Source organism: Myotis yumanensis, unplaced genomic scaffold, assembly GCF_028538775.1.
Source record: "Myotis yumanensis isolate MYYU_CA2020_CCGP unplaced genomic scaffold, mMyoYum1.0.hap1 SCAF_16, whole genome shotgun sequence".
Taxonomy (NCBI): Eukaryota; Metazoa; Chordata; class Mammalia; order Chiroptera; family Vespertilionidae; genus Myotis; species Myotis yumanensis.
In genome coordinates, this window is record NW_027223767.1 from 21,806,788 (window position 1) to 21,823,177 (window position 16,390).

At 47.8% G+C, this 16,390-nt stretch overlaps 1 protein-coding gene across 1 annotated transcript; it reads left to right on the plus strand.

Annotated features, from left to right (window-relative positions):
- Positions 1-6,122: 6,122 nt before the first annotated feature.
- Positions 6,123-12,797, plus strand: LOC138995003 (TM2 domain-containing protein 3-like). The gene is given in 7 exon segments (XM_070395376.1): positions 6,123-6,174; positions 7,137-7,321; positions 9,458-9,646; positions 11,477-11,625; positions 12,100-12,623; positions 12,626-12,763; positions 12,766-12,797. Coding segments are annotated over 7 exon segments (1,269 nt in total).
- Positions 12,798-16,390: the final 3,593 nt, after the last annotated feature.

Here is a 16,390-nt window from a genome sequence, read left to right on the forward strand (position 1 = left end):
AAGTGCTGGAGGAGAAGGGGCCAGGATGGGGCTCAGGGACTGGTAAACAAATACTCCCACTCCAGTGACTTGTCCTTCCTCTTGGTTCGTGTCCAGGTTCTCAGAGTCTGGCCACTGACATGACAGCGAGTCATGAGGCTGCTATCCGTGTGTGTACGGCTGTGTCTCCTGAGCATGCTCAGTCACAATGTCCAGAAAACAATGGGCTACTTGACAGGGCCACAGGGAGGGGTGGTGGTGGTGCTGGAAGGCCAGGTTATACTCACTTTCCACACAGAGAAACTGAGGCTCAGAGACACGTCCCAGGACACAAGGCTCACTAGTGACAGCCTGACTGTATGAGGACAGTTAGATTCACAAAAAGTATTTCTCTCCTTTAAAATTCTATTCCTCTTATAAATACATCACCATGTAGAAAAAGGTGTGTTACAAATAGAAAGCCTCATAATGGATGTTATGATATCCATTATAGTGGTACCCAGGGAGCTTCTGAGTTCCCTCTCAGTGAATTTACATCTTTCTTCTCTCTTCTCTCTCTCCTCCTTTCTCCCTTTTCTTTCTGTGCTTTAGAATATGGAAAGGAGCCCTGGCATGTTTTTTCTCAGTGGTTAGAGCGTCACTCCACTGAGCTAAGGGTCACAGGTTCCATTCCCAGTCAAGGGCAGGTACCTCCAGTGCAGGTTCAATCTCCAGCTCCAGTTGGGGTGTGTGTGGGAGGCAACCAATAGAATTCTCTAACACACCCCCTCCTTCCCTTTCACTCTGTCTGAAAATCACTGGGGGGAAAATATCCTCGTGTATGGATTTAAAAAAAAAAGCAGAGAGAAGTCTTTTCCAAATGACATGGAGGTCAGGGTAACATTAAATGAACTGCCTTTAACTGGCTTCAGCACCGAGTTAAGGGAAATGATTAAACAGAGACTAGCAAGATAGGCTGGGTCCAAAAAGTAGATTGGAAAGTAGAGCAGAGGGGACAATGAGCTTACCTGAAGTCAAGCAGGTCCCTGCAATGTGCTAGAGAGAAAACCAATGAGTATCAGACAAGCCTGAATGAACGTTAAAGGTCAGATAGCTCCCATGTTGGTAGAAGGTGCCCCAGGTCACACATAGATCTGTACCTCTGTTCCCTCTTGAGCCTTGTCTACATGCACTAGAATTTGCAAAGACTGACTTCTTGGAGATGCTCCTGTAAACTGAGGTCACCTGTCCCATTGGCCGACCCTCCATCCCCATTGTATCCCTGAGTCAACTAGAATTTAACCAGTTGAAGGTGCAGACAGCACAGCTGGAGCAGAAAGGAGGGAACAGAAGCACAATTCTTTGCTATCCTCTCCAGCAGCAGGGACACAAGGGACAGTGTCATCACTGATGGGGACATGGACCCAGTGGAACTCTCATTCCTTGCAGATTGAAGCGTGAAATAACACAACGTTAAAAAACAACTCAAGAGAGATGAACACAGACCTTCATGACAGCCTCACTCCCATAGCTCCAAACTGAAAACCACACAAGTGTGCACCAGCAGGAGAAAGAAGGAACAAGTGATGGTGCTCCTACCATGGAAGGGCCCCCGCAACCAAAAGGAGCTGTGACGCGGGAAACCTCGGTGACCTCACATGGGACAATGAACCTGGGAGGGCATGAGGGAGTCTTCTGGGAGCTGAAAAATGTTAGGGTTTGGCTGAGAATGCAGGCTATGAAAGAATTCACAACTAAGGGAACAGATGCAGTGAGGACATTTATTTCACTTTCCAAGGGAGGAGAGGGACAGGTATTGCTAGTCAATACAGGGCAGGGAACAAGGAGTGGCTTCTGCTTTTAAAGAGCAAGCAATTGCAGTTGCTAAGCAACAAGGAAGCAGGAGTGGGGGGGTGCAGGGGGTGTGGCAGGAGGGGTTGGGGAGATTGTGTTGAAGTTGAGCAGATACCAGGCAGGTGGTTTTAAAAAGTCACAGTTTGTTTGCTTTCCAGAAGACAGTCTAAGATGTCCCAAGGAGTTGACTTATCATGCTTAGAGCAAATGTTATAATAGAGTTCAAAAGAGGCTTCTCTGAAAGGGGAGGAGGGTTGGGAACTTTCTACTAACTAGAGCAGTGGTTCCCAAACTTATTTGGCCTACCGCCCCCTTTCCAGAAAAAATATTACTCAGCCCCTGGAAATTAATTTTTAAAAAATTTTAATAGCAGTTACTCATCGCCCGCAAATGCACCTGTGGCCATCACCGCCCCCCTGGATCGCTGCAGCGCCCACCGGGGGCGGTAGCGCCCACTTTGGGAATCACTGAACTAGAGACTCCTTGTTGTGAATTATCCCTGAATTGTGGAAACAGCAGGTAGGAGGAGGATGCAAGAATGTAGCTTGAGAGTAGCTTATGTTGTCCCACAGTTTGAACAGAGGAGCCAAAAATCTTGGGGTTTAATTACCAGGTGTTTCTCATAAACGTGGAAGGCCACAGCAAAGAAAAGGAGGGGTTTTTTTTCTGTCCTTACAGAAGTTTGCTGGAACTTGATCTGGTTGGTGGTCATGTTACAGAATTTACCAGGCGACCGAAAAGTGCACAGGAGTTCTTGGAGACATAGGAATAAACCATTTATTTTCAGATGTTGTGCATGTCCTAGTACAATGACTCAGGGGAGACTGTTTCTCTCCAAATCCTGAGCAAACCAATATGGAGGAAGCTTTCCCTTTATACCCGTTTGGTTTCTTTGTCCCCCAGATATGGATTTCACTTCCGGACCTTTCGTGGGCTTTGCAGAAAGGCCCGTGTGTTGGGAATGGGGCCATGAGACCACACCTAAAGACCTGGCCTGGCACCAGCACTGATAACCCCCTCTGGGGGTTGTGTATTTGTTCATGGTTTGTGGCCTCTGTAAAATGGGAGTCCTTAGGCAAACAGGTCTTGCAAGACCAGATAATGGAGGAAGGGGCAGGGACTAGACCAGTGGTTCTCAACCTTCCTAATGCTGCGACGCTTTAATACAGTTGCTTATGTTGTGGTGACCCCCAATTTCATTGTTACAAATTGAACATAATTAAAGCATAGTGATTAATCACAAAAACAATATGTAATTATTTATGTGTTTTCCAGTGGTCTTAGGCGACCCCTGTGAAAGGGTTGTTCTGAGAAGGCTAACCCCTATTTTGTAAAACTACTGTTTGGAATTCTCTGCTGTTCTTTAGGCGGCCTCTTATTCTAAAAAAAAATAACTTTGCTTTCTAGCCTGCTTGAATAATGAGGAAGAGAAACTTAGCTGTCTGACCTTGTAGGCCAGAGACTAGATACGCTCATCCTCTCAATGCCATGCCAGGTGCATTTTTTAATTGGATAGAACTGTGTAGTTGTCAAGGCTACCAGCGAGATAACCACTAAGCACACATAGGGCTGGCTCTTTCATAAAAAGAGAAGCTCCGTGTGTAGCTCTGCTTAGAATTTGAATTCATTTTCTCTAAGCTCACCACGGTGAATAAAGTGTAACTCCAAACTCTCTGAGCATTGCTTCATTTATTCCTCTTCTCTGGAACATTATTGGTTCCCTGGGATTTCAGGAAGACCAACGCATGCGTGGCCTTTTTGGCCTCCGGTGATTGGACCAGGTTTAGGGCCCGGGGGTGCTGGACAGGCCTCTGGACGGCTCATCCTGCTGATCTTAGCAGAATTAAACTGGGGGACTCTGGGCGCTCCCGGACCTCAGCCCAGGACCTGGATGGCATCTGGAGAGAGTGGATGGACACTTCTGAACCTTTCGACAGAATTGGTAAGTTTAGGGGCCCTAATCAGTTAGGTCCACTCCAAGTGAGTGGAAGGGGAGCTTGATCACCTCCCGGGAAGCCATAGGGCTTCCTTAGGCAATTGTCAGGAATTGGGTGGATTGTTTAAACTCTGAGTGAATGTCTGGTGAAAGTGTGTGAGTGTGGAGGGAGAGGGCCTGCCTTCTCCTCTCCTTTGTGTGGCTCCACGACTTCGGTTACGGAGTCCGAGTGGGCCCCAACCTGCGGTTCCATGATTTGTCATACGGCATAACAGTGACTCACCCCCACGTGGAGGTGACCAGGCCCGGGGTTTATACGGGTGCACCTTAGCTAAGACGAATCTAAGCTCCCAAGGGACGCGGCCAGGCGGGCATCTGAGTAAGGATCTATGAAAACAGGTCACCCCCTTCTTTGTCTGTCCCTCCCCACGGATCATCATGGGGTTGGGACAAAGTAAACCCACTGTTCTCAATTGCATGTTGAAAAATTTTAAAAGGGATTCAATGGGGATTATGGAATTAAAATGAATACTGAAACATTGAGGATATTCTGTGAAGTAAAATGGCCAGCCTTCAGGGTCAGCTGGCCCTCGGAAGGCTCTTTCGATGAAGGATTGGTCAGGGTGGTCTGGAATGTAGTCACAGGAGACCCTGGACACCTAGATCAGTTTCCCTACATAGACAGCTGGTTCAAAATTGCTCAAACCTTGCCACCTTGGATCCGGTTCTGCGTGTGTAAGAAGGGACAGAGTAAGGTTTCAGTAGCAGGAGTGAAGAGGGAGGCAGGGCAGGAGCAGGCTAAGGAGAGGCAGGCAGGAGAAAAGAAGCAGGTCCCTCAGAAGGAAGTTCAGCCCCCTATTCTACAGGACCCCCCCGAGGAAGTCCCACCAGTTTTACCACCTCCACAGGAGCCACAGGCAGCACCAAGTGCTCCCCCTTCCAGCCTGGAAGGTTCGGAAAGTCTGGAAACACCGCCCCCTCCGTCTCTCCCCAACCAGGATCTCCAGAGCCAGTTGGGCGGTGCTTGCGTTCAGCTGATCAAGGGCCCAAACCACAACTGACAGGTCAGATGCCTCTCAGGGAGATTCGGGGTGCCCAAGTGCTTGGCGAAGATGGGACCTTACAGGAAGGAAGGCCAGTGTATTATTCTCAGCCCTTTACCACAAGTGACCTTCTGAATTGGAAGTAACACACCCCAGCTTATTCTGAAAAACCTCAGGCCATGGTAGATCTCCTAGAAATGATCTTCCAGACCCAGAAGCCCACCTGGGTGGACTGCAAGCAGTTCCTTTGTGCATTCTTTCACACTGAGGAGCGCATGAGAGTAATGACAGATGCTCGGAAGTGGCTCCAGACCCAGACCCCGGCAGGGACATTAGATACGAACAGATGGGCAAGGGAGACCCACCCAGATGAGAAACCTGATGGGTCTCCGAACTCAGAAGACGGAAAGACCAGGCTAGAAAGATATTGGCTGGCTTTCCTCCAGGGGGTCAGGGCCGGAGCCAAGAAGCCCACCAATATGGCTAAAATTTCTGAGATTTTCCAGAAGCCTGATGAAAGTCCAGCAGCTTTCTATGAAAGACTGTGTGAGGCATACCAAATCTACACCCCCTTTAAACCTGAGGCCCCGGAAAATCAAACCATGGTAAATGCCGCTTTTGTAGGCCAAGCCTAGCCTGATATCAGGAGAAAATTACAAAAGCTGGAAGGGTTTGCAGGAAAAAATGCTAGTGAACTGCTAGAGATAGCAAACAAGGTTTTCATCAACCAAGACAGGGCAGCAAGAAAGGAGGAAGAAAAGAGAATACAAAGAAGGGCCAATGTAATAGCAACGGCTTTCAGAGGTTCGGGCCCCCAGGCAGCCCAAAAAGGGAAGCAAGAATACAGATCAGGAGGGAAAGGAAGAGCAAGCCTGAGATGGGACCAGTGTGTCTATTATAAGGAAACAGGGCACTGAAAAAATGAATGTCCTAAACAGCCAAGCAAGAAAACAGGGCCCCCTTTTCCACCCAGTCGCTATCAACCAGAACCACCTGAAGCAGACCTTATTGGGCTGGCAGCAGCTGACTCTGACTAGGACAGACCGGGCTCTTTTCAGCTGGGCCCTCACGAGCCCATGGTCAGAATGAAAATTGGGGGCCAGACTGTGGACTTTATGGTTGATACGGGAGCAGAGCACTCAATAGTCACACAGAAAGTAGCACGTCTTTCAGGAAAGTAAGTCACCATTATTGGAGCTACTGGGGACCAGACCCGTAGATCATTCTGCCTGCCTCGCCAATGCCAACTTGGCGGCCACTGAGTAATTCATGAATTCCTGTACTTGCCAGATTGTCCAGTACCTCTGATGGGTAGAGACCTTTTAGCCAAAATGGGAGCAGAGATCACCTTTGCCCCAGATGGCTCGGCACAGCTGCGCCTAGGTGAGGAGACTTCTCCAATGATCCTGTCCTTAGCAGTGCCCCCGGGAGGAAGAATGGAGACTTTATGCCCCTCAGTCAAAGGCCTCACCTTTAGAGCCTGAATTAGAGGAAGAATTTCTGCTGGTCTGGGCAGAAGGAAATCCCCCTGGCCTGGCCAAAGACCATGCCCCGATACTAATTGCCTTAAAGCCTGGGGCACAGTCTGTCAAAATCTGCCAATATCCAATTCCAAGGGAGGCACACCTAGGAATTCAGGTTCACTTAGACCGGCTACTTCAGTGGGGACTCCTTAAAAGATGCCAGTCAACATGGAATACTCCCCTCTTGCCTGTCAGAAAGCCTGCAAGTAATGACTACCGGCCGGTTCAGGATTTGCGGGCTGTTCGGGAGGCCGTTATAACCTTGCATTCGGCGCTGCCAAACCCCTACACACTTCTAGGACTCATGCCATCAGAAGCGGAATGGTTTACTTGCCTAGATCTAAAAGATGCCTTTTTCTGCCTCCGATTAGCCAGCCTCTTTTTGCTTTTGAGTGGGAAAACCCAACTACGGGGGCCAAGGAGCAGTTCACCTGGATCAGACTTCCACAGGGATTCAAAAACTCCCCTACTCTCTTTAGTGGAACACTAGAATCTGATCTAAGTTCCCAGGACAGGACTTGGGGTGTGTTCTACTTCAATATGCAGACGACCTCCTACTGGCCAGCTCCACACGAGCTCAGTGCTGGGAGGGGACATGAGCCCTCCTGAGACTGTTAACTGAAACAGGTTTCAGAGTGTCCAAGAAAAAGGCACAGATTTGTCAGAAGGAAGTCAAGTATCTAGGCTTCCAAATCACCCAAGGGAAACGCAGGCTAGGGACTGAAAGAAAGCAGGCAGTATGTGCCATCCCAGTCCCTAGCACCCAGCGGCAGATTCGGGAATTCCTGGGAGCAGCAGGGTTCTGTCCAATCTGGATCCCAGGGTTTTCAGACCTGGCCAAGCCTCTCTATGGAGCTTTAAAAGGGGAAGAGAAGGCACCCATTGAATGGGGCCCCAAGCAGGAGAAAGCCTTCATCAGCATAAAAGCAAAGCTCACGGAGGCCCTGGCACTAGGGCTACCAGATGTGACACGGGACTTTAATCTCTTCATACATGAGAACAGCGGGGTAGCCCTAGGAGTTCTAACCCAGGAGTTTGGACCCTGGCAAAGACCAAGCAGATGGACCCAGTTGCCTCCGGGTGGCATCCGGTGGCCCCCGTGTCTCAGGGCCCTTGCAGCCATGGCATTATTAGTCAAAGAAGCAGATAAGCTTACCCTGGGACAAAACTTAAAAGTACCTCATTCTGTAATTACCCTAATGGAAGCTAGGGGACAGCACTGGCTAACTTATGCTCGGATGACTCAATACCAAGGACTGTTATGTGAAAATCCAAGGGTACGACTAGAAGCAGTAAGAACTCTTTTTAAAAATATATTTTTTTATTGATTTCTTACAGAGAGGAAGGGAGAGGGATGAGAGTTAGAAATATCGATGAGAGAAACATTGATCAGCTGCCTCCTGCACACCCCCTATTGGGGATGTGCTTGCAACCAAGGTACATGCCCTTGACCAGACTCAAACCTGGGACCCTTCAGTCTGCAGGCCGATGCTCTATCCACTGAGCCAAGCTGGTTAGGGCGCAGTAAGAACTCTTAATCGTGCTACCTTTCTACCCATTGCTGAGGGGGCCCCTGAGCATGATTGCCTGGGAGTCCTCTAGCTGGCCAGATCTAACAGATAAGCCCCTAAAGAATCCAGACTTAGTATTGTTCACACACATCAGTAGCTTCTTAGATGAAGGAAAAAGACAAGCCAGATATGCAGTGGTATCAAACTTTGAGACAATTGAGGCACAGGCCCTGCCTAAAGGATGGTCAGCGCAGAGGGCAGAACTTTGGACCCTTGCCAGAGCCTTGGAACTCAGTAAGGATAAGCGTGCCAACATCTACACTGATTCACGCTATGCCTTTGCGACTCTGCATATTCATGGGGCTATATACAAGAAAAGGGGGCTTCTGACAGTGGGAGGAAAAGGAATCAAAATGAGATTTTAAAGTTACTAGAAGCAGTTTGGGAGCCTAAAGAAATAGCCGTCATTCATTGCAAAGGTCACCAGAAAGGGAAAGACTCAGTGTCAGAAGGAAATCAGCGTGCGGACGCAGCAGCAAAGCAGGCTGCCAAAGAACAAGCAGCACCGGCACGGATCATGTTGGCCCCCGAATTACCTGAACCTCCAAGGTACACTCCTCGGGAGGAGGAATGGGCCCAGCAAGAAGGGGGCAAAAGAACAAAAGAAGGTTGGTGGATACTCCCAGATCATAGGGTCTATGTCCTAGAACAGTTAGCCCATAAGTTAGTCCTCCAGCAGCATGAACTTACTCATTTAGGAAAGACTGCTCTAGAAGCTTTGTTAGGCAGATACTACCTAATTTCCCATCTTCCCTCCTTGTGTGCCTCAGTTTCTCAGCGTTGCCTCCTCTGTGCGCAGAACCATACCAAACAGCATCCTGTGGGACCAATAGGAGTTCAGAGTTGCGGGAAAACTCCCTTTGAGGACTTAGAAGTAGATTTTACAGAAGTAGGGCCTAGCAGAGGAAATAAATACCTACTAGTCTTTGCACCTTTTCAGGCTGGGTCGAGGCATATCCCACTCGCACGGTAAAGGTGAGAGAAGTCACTAAGGCATTGCTAAAGGACATAATTCCGTGGTATGGAATGCCTCTGACCATAGGGTCTGATAATGGCCCAGCCTTTGTAGCAGAAATAGTACAACAGGTAGCCAAGGCTTTAGGAATTAGATGGAATCTACATGCAGCTTACAGGCCTCAGAGTTCAGGGAAAGTAGAGCGCATGAACCATACTCTAAAGCAGGCTATGGCTAAGCTATGCCAAGAGACAACCCTACCCTGGACAGATATCTTGCCTCTTGTACTCCTGCAGGTATGCTGTGCCCCGAGGGCCAGGGTAGGTTTCTCTCCCTTTGAAATTCTATGTGGTAGACCCCTTCCCTTAATTCAGCCAAAGGGAGATTTGGGGGAAAGAGGAAATTTAGAAATCCAGAAGCAACTACAAGGACTTGGAAAAACTGTCTTTGAGGTCCACAGGTGGGTTACTGACCGACTACCCATCTCTCTAGGAACAACTGTACATCCTTATAAACCTGGAGACCAGGTTTGGGTAAAAGACTGGAAAAAAGAGCCCCTTCAGCCAATTTGGAAGGGACCCTATCCAGTCATACTAACCACCCCCACAGCTCTCAAGGTTGCAGGACTGAACACCTGGATTCACCACTCCCGGTTGAAAGCAGCCCACCAGCCGAGCAATGCCCAGCCTGAGTGGAAGGTGACCTCTGACCAGAAACACCTGCTGCAGATCACCCTCAAGATGACAACGGACCTGGCCAATCAACCTGCTCCAAAGAATTCAGATAACACCTTGCTGAATTCTTCCGTACACTAATCTTTCTTATCTTCTCTTAAAGGCAAAATGCTCTGGTATTTCTGGATAATCATTGTTTTTATCTTTCTAGTAATTCTCATTTTGTCTTTTTATGAGTGCTGCAGGAACCCGAGGCTAGTCCCAGGAGAAGAACTCTTCTGCCCTTGCTGGAACACAGACGCACCATAAAATTACTGCTTCCTACGCAGCAAAGGAACGAGATGAAGCTAAGGCTAATTCTTTTACTGTTACTGAACTCTCTTAATCTCGACCACTCTCAGGTCTACACTCTGCCTCTTGAGAGCTTCCTAAGTCCTCACTATCTCTACCAAACGCTTAACCTCACCCTCTCCCTCTTAAATCAGACCAACCCAGCCTTAGCCAGGGAGTGCTGGCTCTGTCTTGCCCTCTCATCTACAAGATACACAGCAGCCCCCACCTCCCTGCATGCATGGTCTGATTCTAGTCTGTCCTTCCATTATAAAATACACGGAGGACCTCCATTCCAACTTATGCACCTCAATGAACTTTATAACTTCCAAATCACGGAGATGACAAAAGGGACACTTACAGGCAGGGCTGTTCAGCTACTTCAAACTTATCTAAATGATAGGGCACCACACCGATCCAACAGGGTTCCTACCTTTGGACTGGTAACCACTAACATTACCTTAACATTTCAGTCACCCCTTTGCATCAGAAGGGAACTCCCTGGAGGAGATGCTTTGGGACATCTTGATCAACGCCTCTGCAATTTTACTCTCGACCTAAAACCTGCCTCTAATGGGTTAACTGTGTTGTCACCCAAACAGCTCCTTTTCGGAACCCTGTTCGATTTTCAGCAGGGCCCACCATTTCAGTGGCTTTCCCAACCACTGACACCTCTAAGTTCTGCTTAGGCTGACCCCGCACCTGCTCAAGGTTTCACCCACGGTAGGATTGCACATTGAACTGATAAGCCTCATGCCGTCACCTCCCTTCCCATGGGCTCCCACACTCTAAATTCTGGGTAGAGACTGACAGGAAATTTATTTTCTTTGAAAACACCACCTCTGGGGCTACACAAAATAATCCTCAAGCTCCCTTTCAGCCCCTTACAGGGGCAACCTTGGCAGGAACTCTCTCTGTCTGGGAACAGGAGAATAGGAAGCTCACACACCTCTTTACCATTGAGAATACCTTCTGTTTAGAGACCCGGGGAATTTTCTTCCTCTGTGGCACCAATACCTATCTCTGTCTACCTGCCAACTGGACTGGGACCTGTACTATGGTTTACCGAGCCCCCGAAATAGACATTGCCCCCAACAACCAATCCTTGCCTGTCCCTGTAACACACCATATCCAATACAAAAGAGCAGTCCAACTAATCCCTCTTCTTATAACACTTGGCATATCAACAGGGGTTAGCACTGGAATAGGGGGACTGGCAACTTCCCTCTCCTACTATCAGAGCCTATCCAAGGACCTTGCTGACAGTTTAGAAGAAATAGCTCAAAGTATTGTTGCAGTACAGGATCAGATTGACTCACTGGCAGCTGTTACTCTCCAGAATCAAAGAGGACTAGACCTTCTCACAGCAGAGAAAGGTGGGCTGTGCCTGTTCCTTGAGGAAGAGTGCTGTTTTTATGCTAACCAGTCTGGTATTGTAAGGGATGGGGCCAAGAAACTAGCTGATCGAGCTTCAAAAATAAGGCAGGAGTTATCTGAGACCTGGGCTGCATGGAGCGGGGGTCTGGAAATGGCTCCTTCCATTGACAGGACCACTTTTAATGCTACTCATAGCCATAACCCTACGACCATATCTTCTAAATCTTTTAACTCGCTTTATCTCATCCCGTCTAGATGCCTTTAAACTTCAAGTGGCCCTACAAGCCAAAAAAATTTCCGACAAACCTCTCCAAGAGGAAGAAACGGGATGTTAACCCCTTGGACATCGCCCCTTTTCAGCAGGAAGCAGTAAAAGATCGATCGACACTCCTGTTCACCATAACGTCCCGTAGTTAATGTACCACAAGGCTAAAAAGCTTGTGGGACAAGGGGGCGGGGCTGGGGGGGGCGGGGAATGAGAAGGCTAACCCCTATTTTGTAAAACTACTGTTTGGAATTCTCTGCTATTCTTTAGACAGCCTCTTATTCTAAAAAAAATAACTTTGCTTTCTAGCCTGCTTGAATAATGAGGAAGAGAAACTAAGCTGTTTGACCTTGTACGCCAGAGACTAGATATGCTCATACTCTCAATGCCTTGCCAGGTGCATTTTTTAATTGGATAGAACTGTGTAGTTGTCAAGGCTACCAGCGAGATAACCACTAAGCACACATAGGGCTGGCTCTTTCACAAAAAGGGAAGTTCTGCTTGTAGATCTGCTTAGAATTTGAATTCATTTTCTCTAAGCCCACCACGGTGAATAAAGTGTAACTCCAAACTCTCTGAGCATTGCTTGATTTATTCCGGTTCTCTGTAACAGTTCAACCCCCAAAGGGGTCGCGACCCAAAGGTTGAGAACCGCTGATCTAGAGCATTCGCAGCCACTGGCTCAGGCAATAAGGGATCCGGGCGCAGCGTGCACATTCACAGTGGTTCCCAGGGCAGCAGAAAGCACTGATATCCCGCCGTATGTGCTGAAGTGTCTGAGCAATGGCTTGTGCAGCAGGCTCCCTGCCCACCGTGTGGAGTGCAGGTCGAACTTCTGTGTCTACGGGAAGCCTGTCACCTTCGACTGCACAGTCAAACCTTCCGTTCCCTGTGTTGGTCAGGACTTCAGATCCCAAAAGCACTTCGTCATCAACATGACTTGCGGATTTTGCTGGCAGCTCCTGGAAACCGACTACGAGTGCTCCAACTCCACCAGCTGCATGACGGGGTCCTGTCCTCGGCAGCGCTGCACCGCCAACTGCACGGTTTGGGACTACGTGCATTGCCTGGGTCACCGGACATTTCCCAAGATGCTGTATTGCAACTGGACTGGTGGCTACAAGTGGTCCACGGCCCTCCTGTGAGCATCACCTTCAGTGGCTTCGGAGCGGACCGGTTCGACCTGGGCCAGTGGAGAGAAGGCGTCAGCAAGCTCTTCAGCTTTGGTGGCCTGGGGATATGGACGCTAATCTATGTCCTGCTGATTGGAGTCGGCTGCGTGGGCCAGCAGACGGCTCTCTGTACATTTAGCGGCGATCTGTGCTTCATGGGGAGCGGCACCTAGAAGAAGGCCTTGTCCCGGAGGAAGTGATGTCGCGAGTGACGTATTTGTATGTTTTTAATGAAGGTAAAATTAAAAAAGAAAAAACAGTGAACAATGCTTCTCTGGAATTCGGTTTCATTTGATGAAATGAATTTTTTCCTGTGAAAAAACTGGGAGTCTATTGGTTGGCAAACCGCGGCTCATGAGCCACATGCAGCTCTTTGGCCCCTTGAGTGTGGCACTTCCACAAAATACCACGTGCGGGCGATTGAAACTTTGTGGCCCATGAGCAAAAGTCGGTCTTCCGCCTGGGCGAGTCTATTTTGAAGAAGTGGCGTTAGAAGTGGGGGGTGGACATATAGAGAGGATGAACGAAAGGAGATAGACAAAACAAGTATACAAGGTGAGTGTGGATGGGAGAGTTGGAAGGGGTCAACCTCAGCGAATGTACCTCAATCAAATTGAGGACGTTTTTAGCAAGGAGTACCATAATGAAGTTAATAACAATGTACCTACCTATATAGTTTAAGTTTAAAAAATTTGACTCTCAAAAGAAATTTCAATCCTTGTACTGTTGATATTTGGCTCTGTTGACTAGTGAGTTTGCCGACCACTGCTGTAGCCCAATAAGGGACCACCCGCATTTAGTGCTCCATGAGTTTTGCAATGTCCTGTGTATCTCTGGTCTTCGTCTGTGACTGTTTAACATGAACTAGAGCTTTCATGTCTGTCGGCTGTGGTTTCAACTTGATTAGTAATGTACAATGTTGTGGGAGGACTGAAGAATTAATAAAGTAATAACTGGCTTTAAGAAAAAGAAAAGGACCACATGCTAATCTGACTAGCTCAAGGAAGGTCTGCATGGCAGCCTTACAAACTCAGAGACCTGAAGTAACCACAAAGAATGGTCTGAAATTAACATGTTTTAAGTTAAAAATCAGTTTATGGTGGGAAGTCATGTCTTAGGCTGGCACCTCACCTGTGAAGATCAACAGTTTATTTATACTGTAATGCCCCAGGGATATGCAGAAAGTCCCACCTATTTCTCCCAGATATTAAAAGCTGATTTAAATTTCATAGAGTTTCCACTCTAATCCAGTATGGAGATGATTTATGTACTAGGACATTACTAGACTCTCAAAAGGACACAACTTACCTACTGCAGGAGCTAGCTATAAAAGGACATAAGGTCTCTAAGGATAAGGTTCCATTTTGCTTACCTCAAGTAAAATGTTTTGGCCATCTCATAACTAAAGATGGGCTACTGATTCACCCTGAAAGACTTAGAGGAACCCTATCTTTCCCTCTTCCCAAAACAAGAAAGCAGCTTGGAGGATTCCTGGGGTTGACTGGATATTGTAGAAATTGGGTTCCAAACTTTTCATTGATAGCCCAGCCCAGTGGTTCTCAACCTTCCTAATGCTGCGACCCTTTAATGCAGTTCCTCATGTTGTGGTGACCCCCAATTTCATTGTTACAAATTAAACATAATTAAAGCATAGTGATTAATCACAAAAACAATATGTAATTATATATGTGTTTTCCGATGGTCTTAGGCGACCCCTGTGAAAGGGTCGTTTAACCCCCAAAGGGGTCATGACCCACAGGTTGAGAACCGCTGGCCCAGCCTCTATAAGCCCTATTGAAGTCAGACCAACCCGCTCCAATTCAATGGAGCCCTGCAGGGAAACAAGCTGTAGAGGCTCTTGAGGAAGTACTGTCTGAAGCTCCTGCTCTGGGGCATCTGAGCTATACACCTCCCTTCTTCCCTTTCACATATGAAAGTAATGGAAATGCTTCAGGAGTTCTAACTCAGAAACATGGAGATCACCATAGGCTTATAGGGCATTATAGGCAGCAACCAGACTCAGTGGCAAAAGGCCTCGCTCCCCGGCTGTATGAGGTCAATCTCTGCGAGAGCCATGTTATGTGAACAGACAGAAGAGAAGGTTATGGGCTCTCCTTTAATTCTTTATGTTCCTCATCTGTTGAATCTCTGCTGAATCTCAGATTGCGCTGTTCAGAAGATTCTTGAGTCAAGGAAGCCCAACCAACGACGCACCATCAGACTTCACCTGAGATACACATAGATTTGGGTGAATTCTCAAAGGTCCCCAAATATATCGAGGTTCTTGGGCCTTCCTTGCTCACCTGGCATGACTGTGGGGAACTCTGTAAGCAAGGTACGAGGTTAAATTTTCCAAGGGGTTCTATTTGCTACAGAAAGTCCTCACCTGGCAGAGGACACTGCCCCTGGGAGGCTCCAGGGCACCCCCTTCCTGTGCTAAGGGGAGGCTCTCCGTCCATGTGGAGAGCACAGCACAGGGTGACAGGCAGGAGGAGAGGTAAACTAGTGAAATCTACCATCTCGGGCCTCCAAGCCATAGGACTAGCTCCCTGGCCTTAGCTTCCTCAGTGATAATGACACCGTCAGGAATGTGTCCCCCTGAAGAGAGGGGCCAAAGTCAGAAAGCGGGGGTCAGAGGAGCAAAGTCTGGCATTAGACCCCAATGTCCTGGAGAATGTGAGAGAGCCCAACACTCTGGGATGAGGGTACAGAGATGTGAGAATTAGGAAGTTTTTCCTATCAAAGCTATAGTTTAGATATTAACTCCATTTCTTTTTTTTATAACCCTTTATTTTGTACTCAAATCCACCCAGTCCTCCCTTCCCGGAGAAGACAAAGGCATAGCTCTCGCCCATTTCCTGGCAGACAAAGTCTAACAGGTAGTTACAACCGCAGACATTCCTGTAGGAGATAAGACATGGTTTTGCTCCATTTCTGGGCAGGCATTTGAAACAGCCCCCACTTGTAACTTGTGCTGCCCTTCTGAAGTTAGACATTCCTGACAGATTGTGAAACCATGCCCTTAAGCCAGTCAGGGTGGAGTGCAGTAACACGTAAGGGATCAAAGGAGATGGACTGCCCATTCTTTGTGCTTGCCCACCATATTCTTGCTGGGCATTGAACCCTTCTGCAGAAGTTGAGAGCCTTGTCAATCCATTTTTGAGCACCTATTTAATCCCCGAGACACTGGTTAAGAGCATTTCTAACACGAGATGCCCTGGTGACTGCAGGGAGACAGATGTGGTTCATCAGGCCTTGGGTGTAGATGAAACCATGCAATACAATCAGACCTTCTCAGAGGTCTCAGAGCTCTCCCATCTCAGACAATTCACTTCTCTACCAAGATGTTCATGGAAAAATGTCTTCCTGTTGAATAGGATTTGGTTCTCAACCTGACAACCCTTTCATGCTGAGACCTCAGCATGACAAAAGCATCTCTTAGGTCACAATCAACGGAGAGAATGAGATTCAGTTTTCCCCTAACCCTCCTGTTGTTAACCTCTCAAGAAATCATGCTATGAATATTTTTGTGGGTTTTTTTTCTTTCTTAGCTGGTGAAATGGATGATTAGGACTATATTAAAACATAAAGCGGCCATCAAGAGTGCTAATGTTGCTAAGCCTGTGAAAAAAACCATGATGACAGGTCATTGAAGAGGTAGAAACTTTTGCTGATTTGGATCAATGAAAAGCAGTCAGTCAGTGACAGCCTCTCTGAGGCAGTGCACAGTGA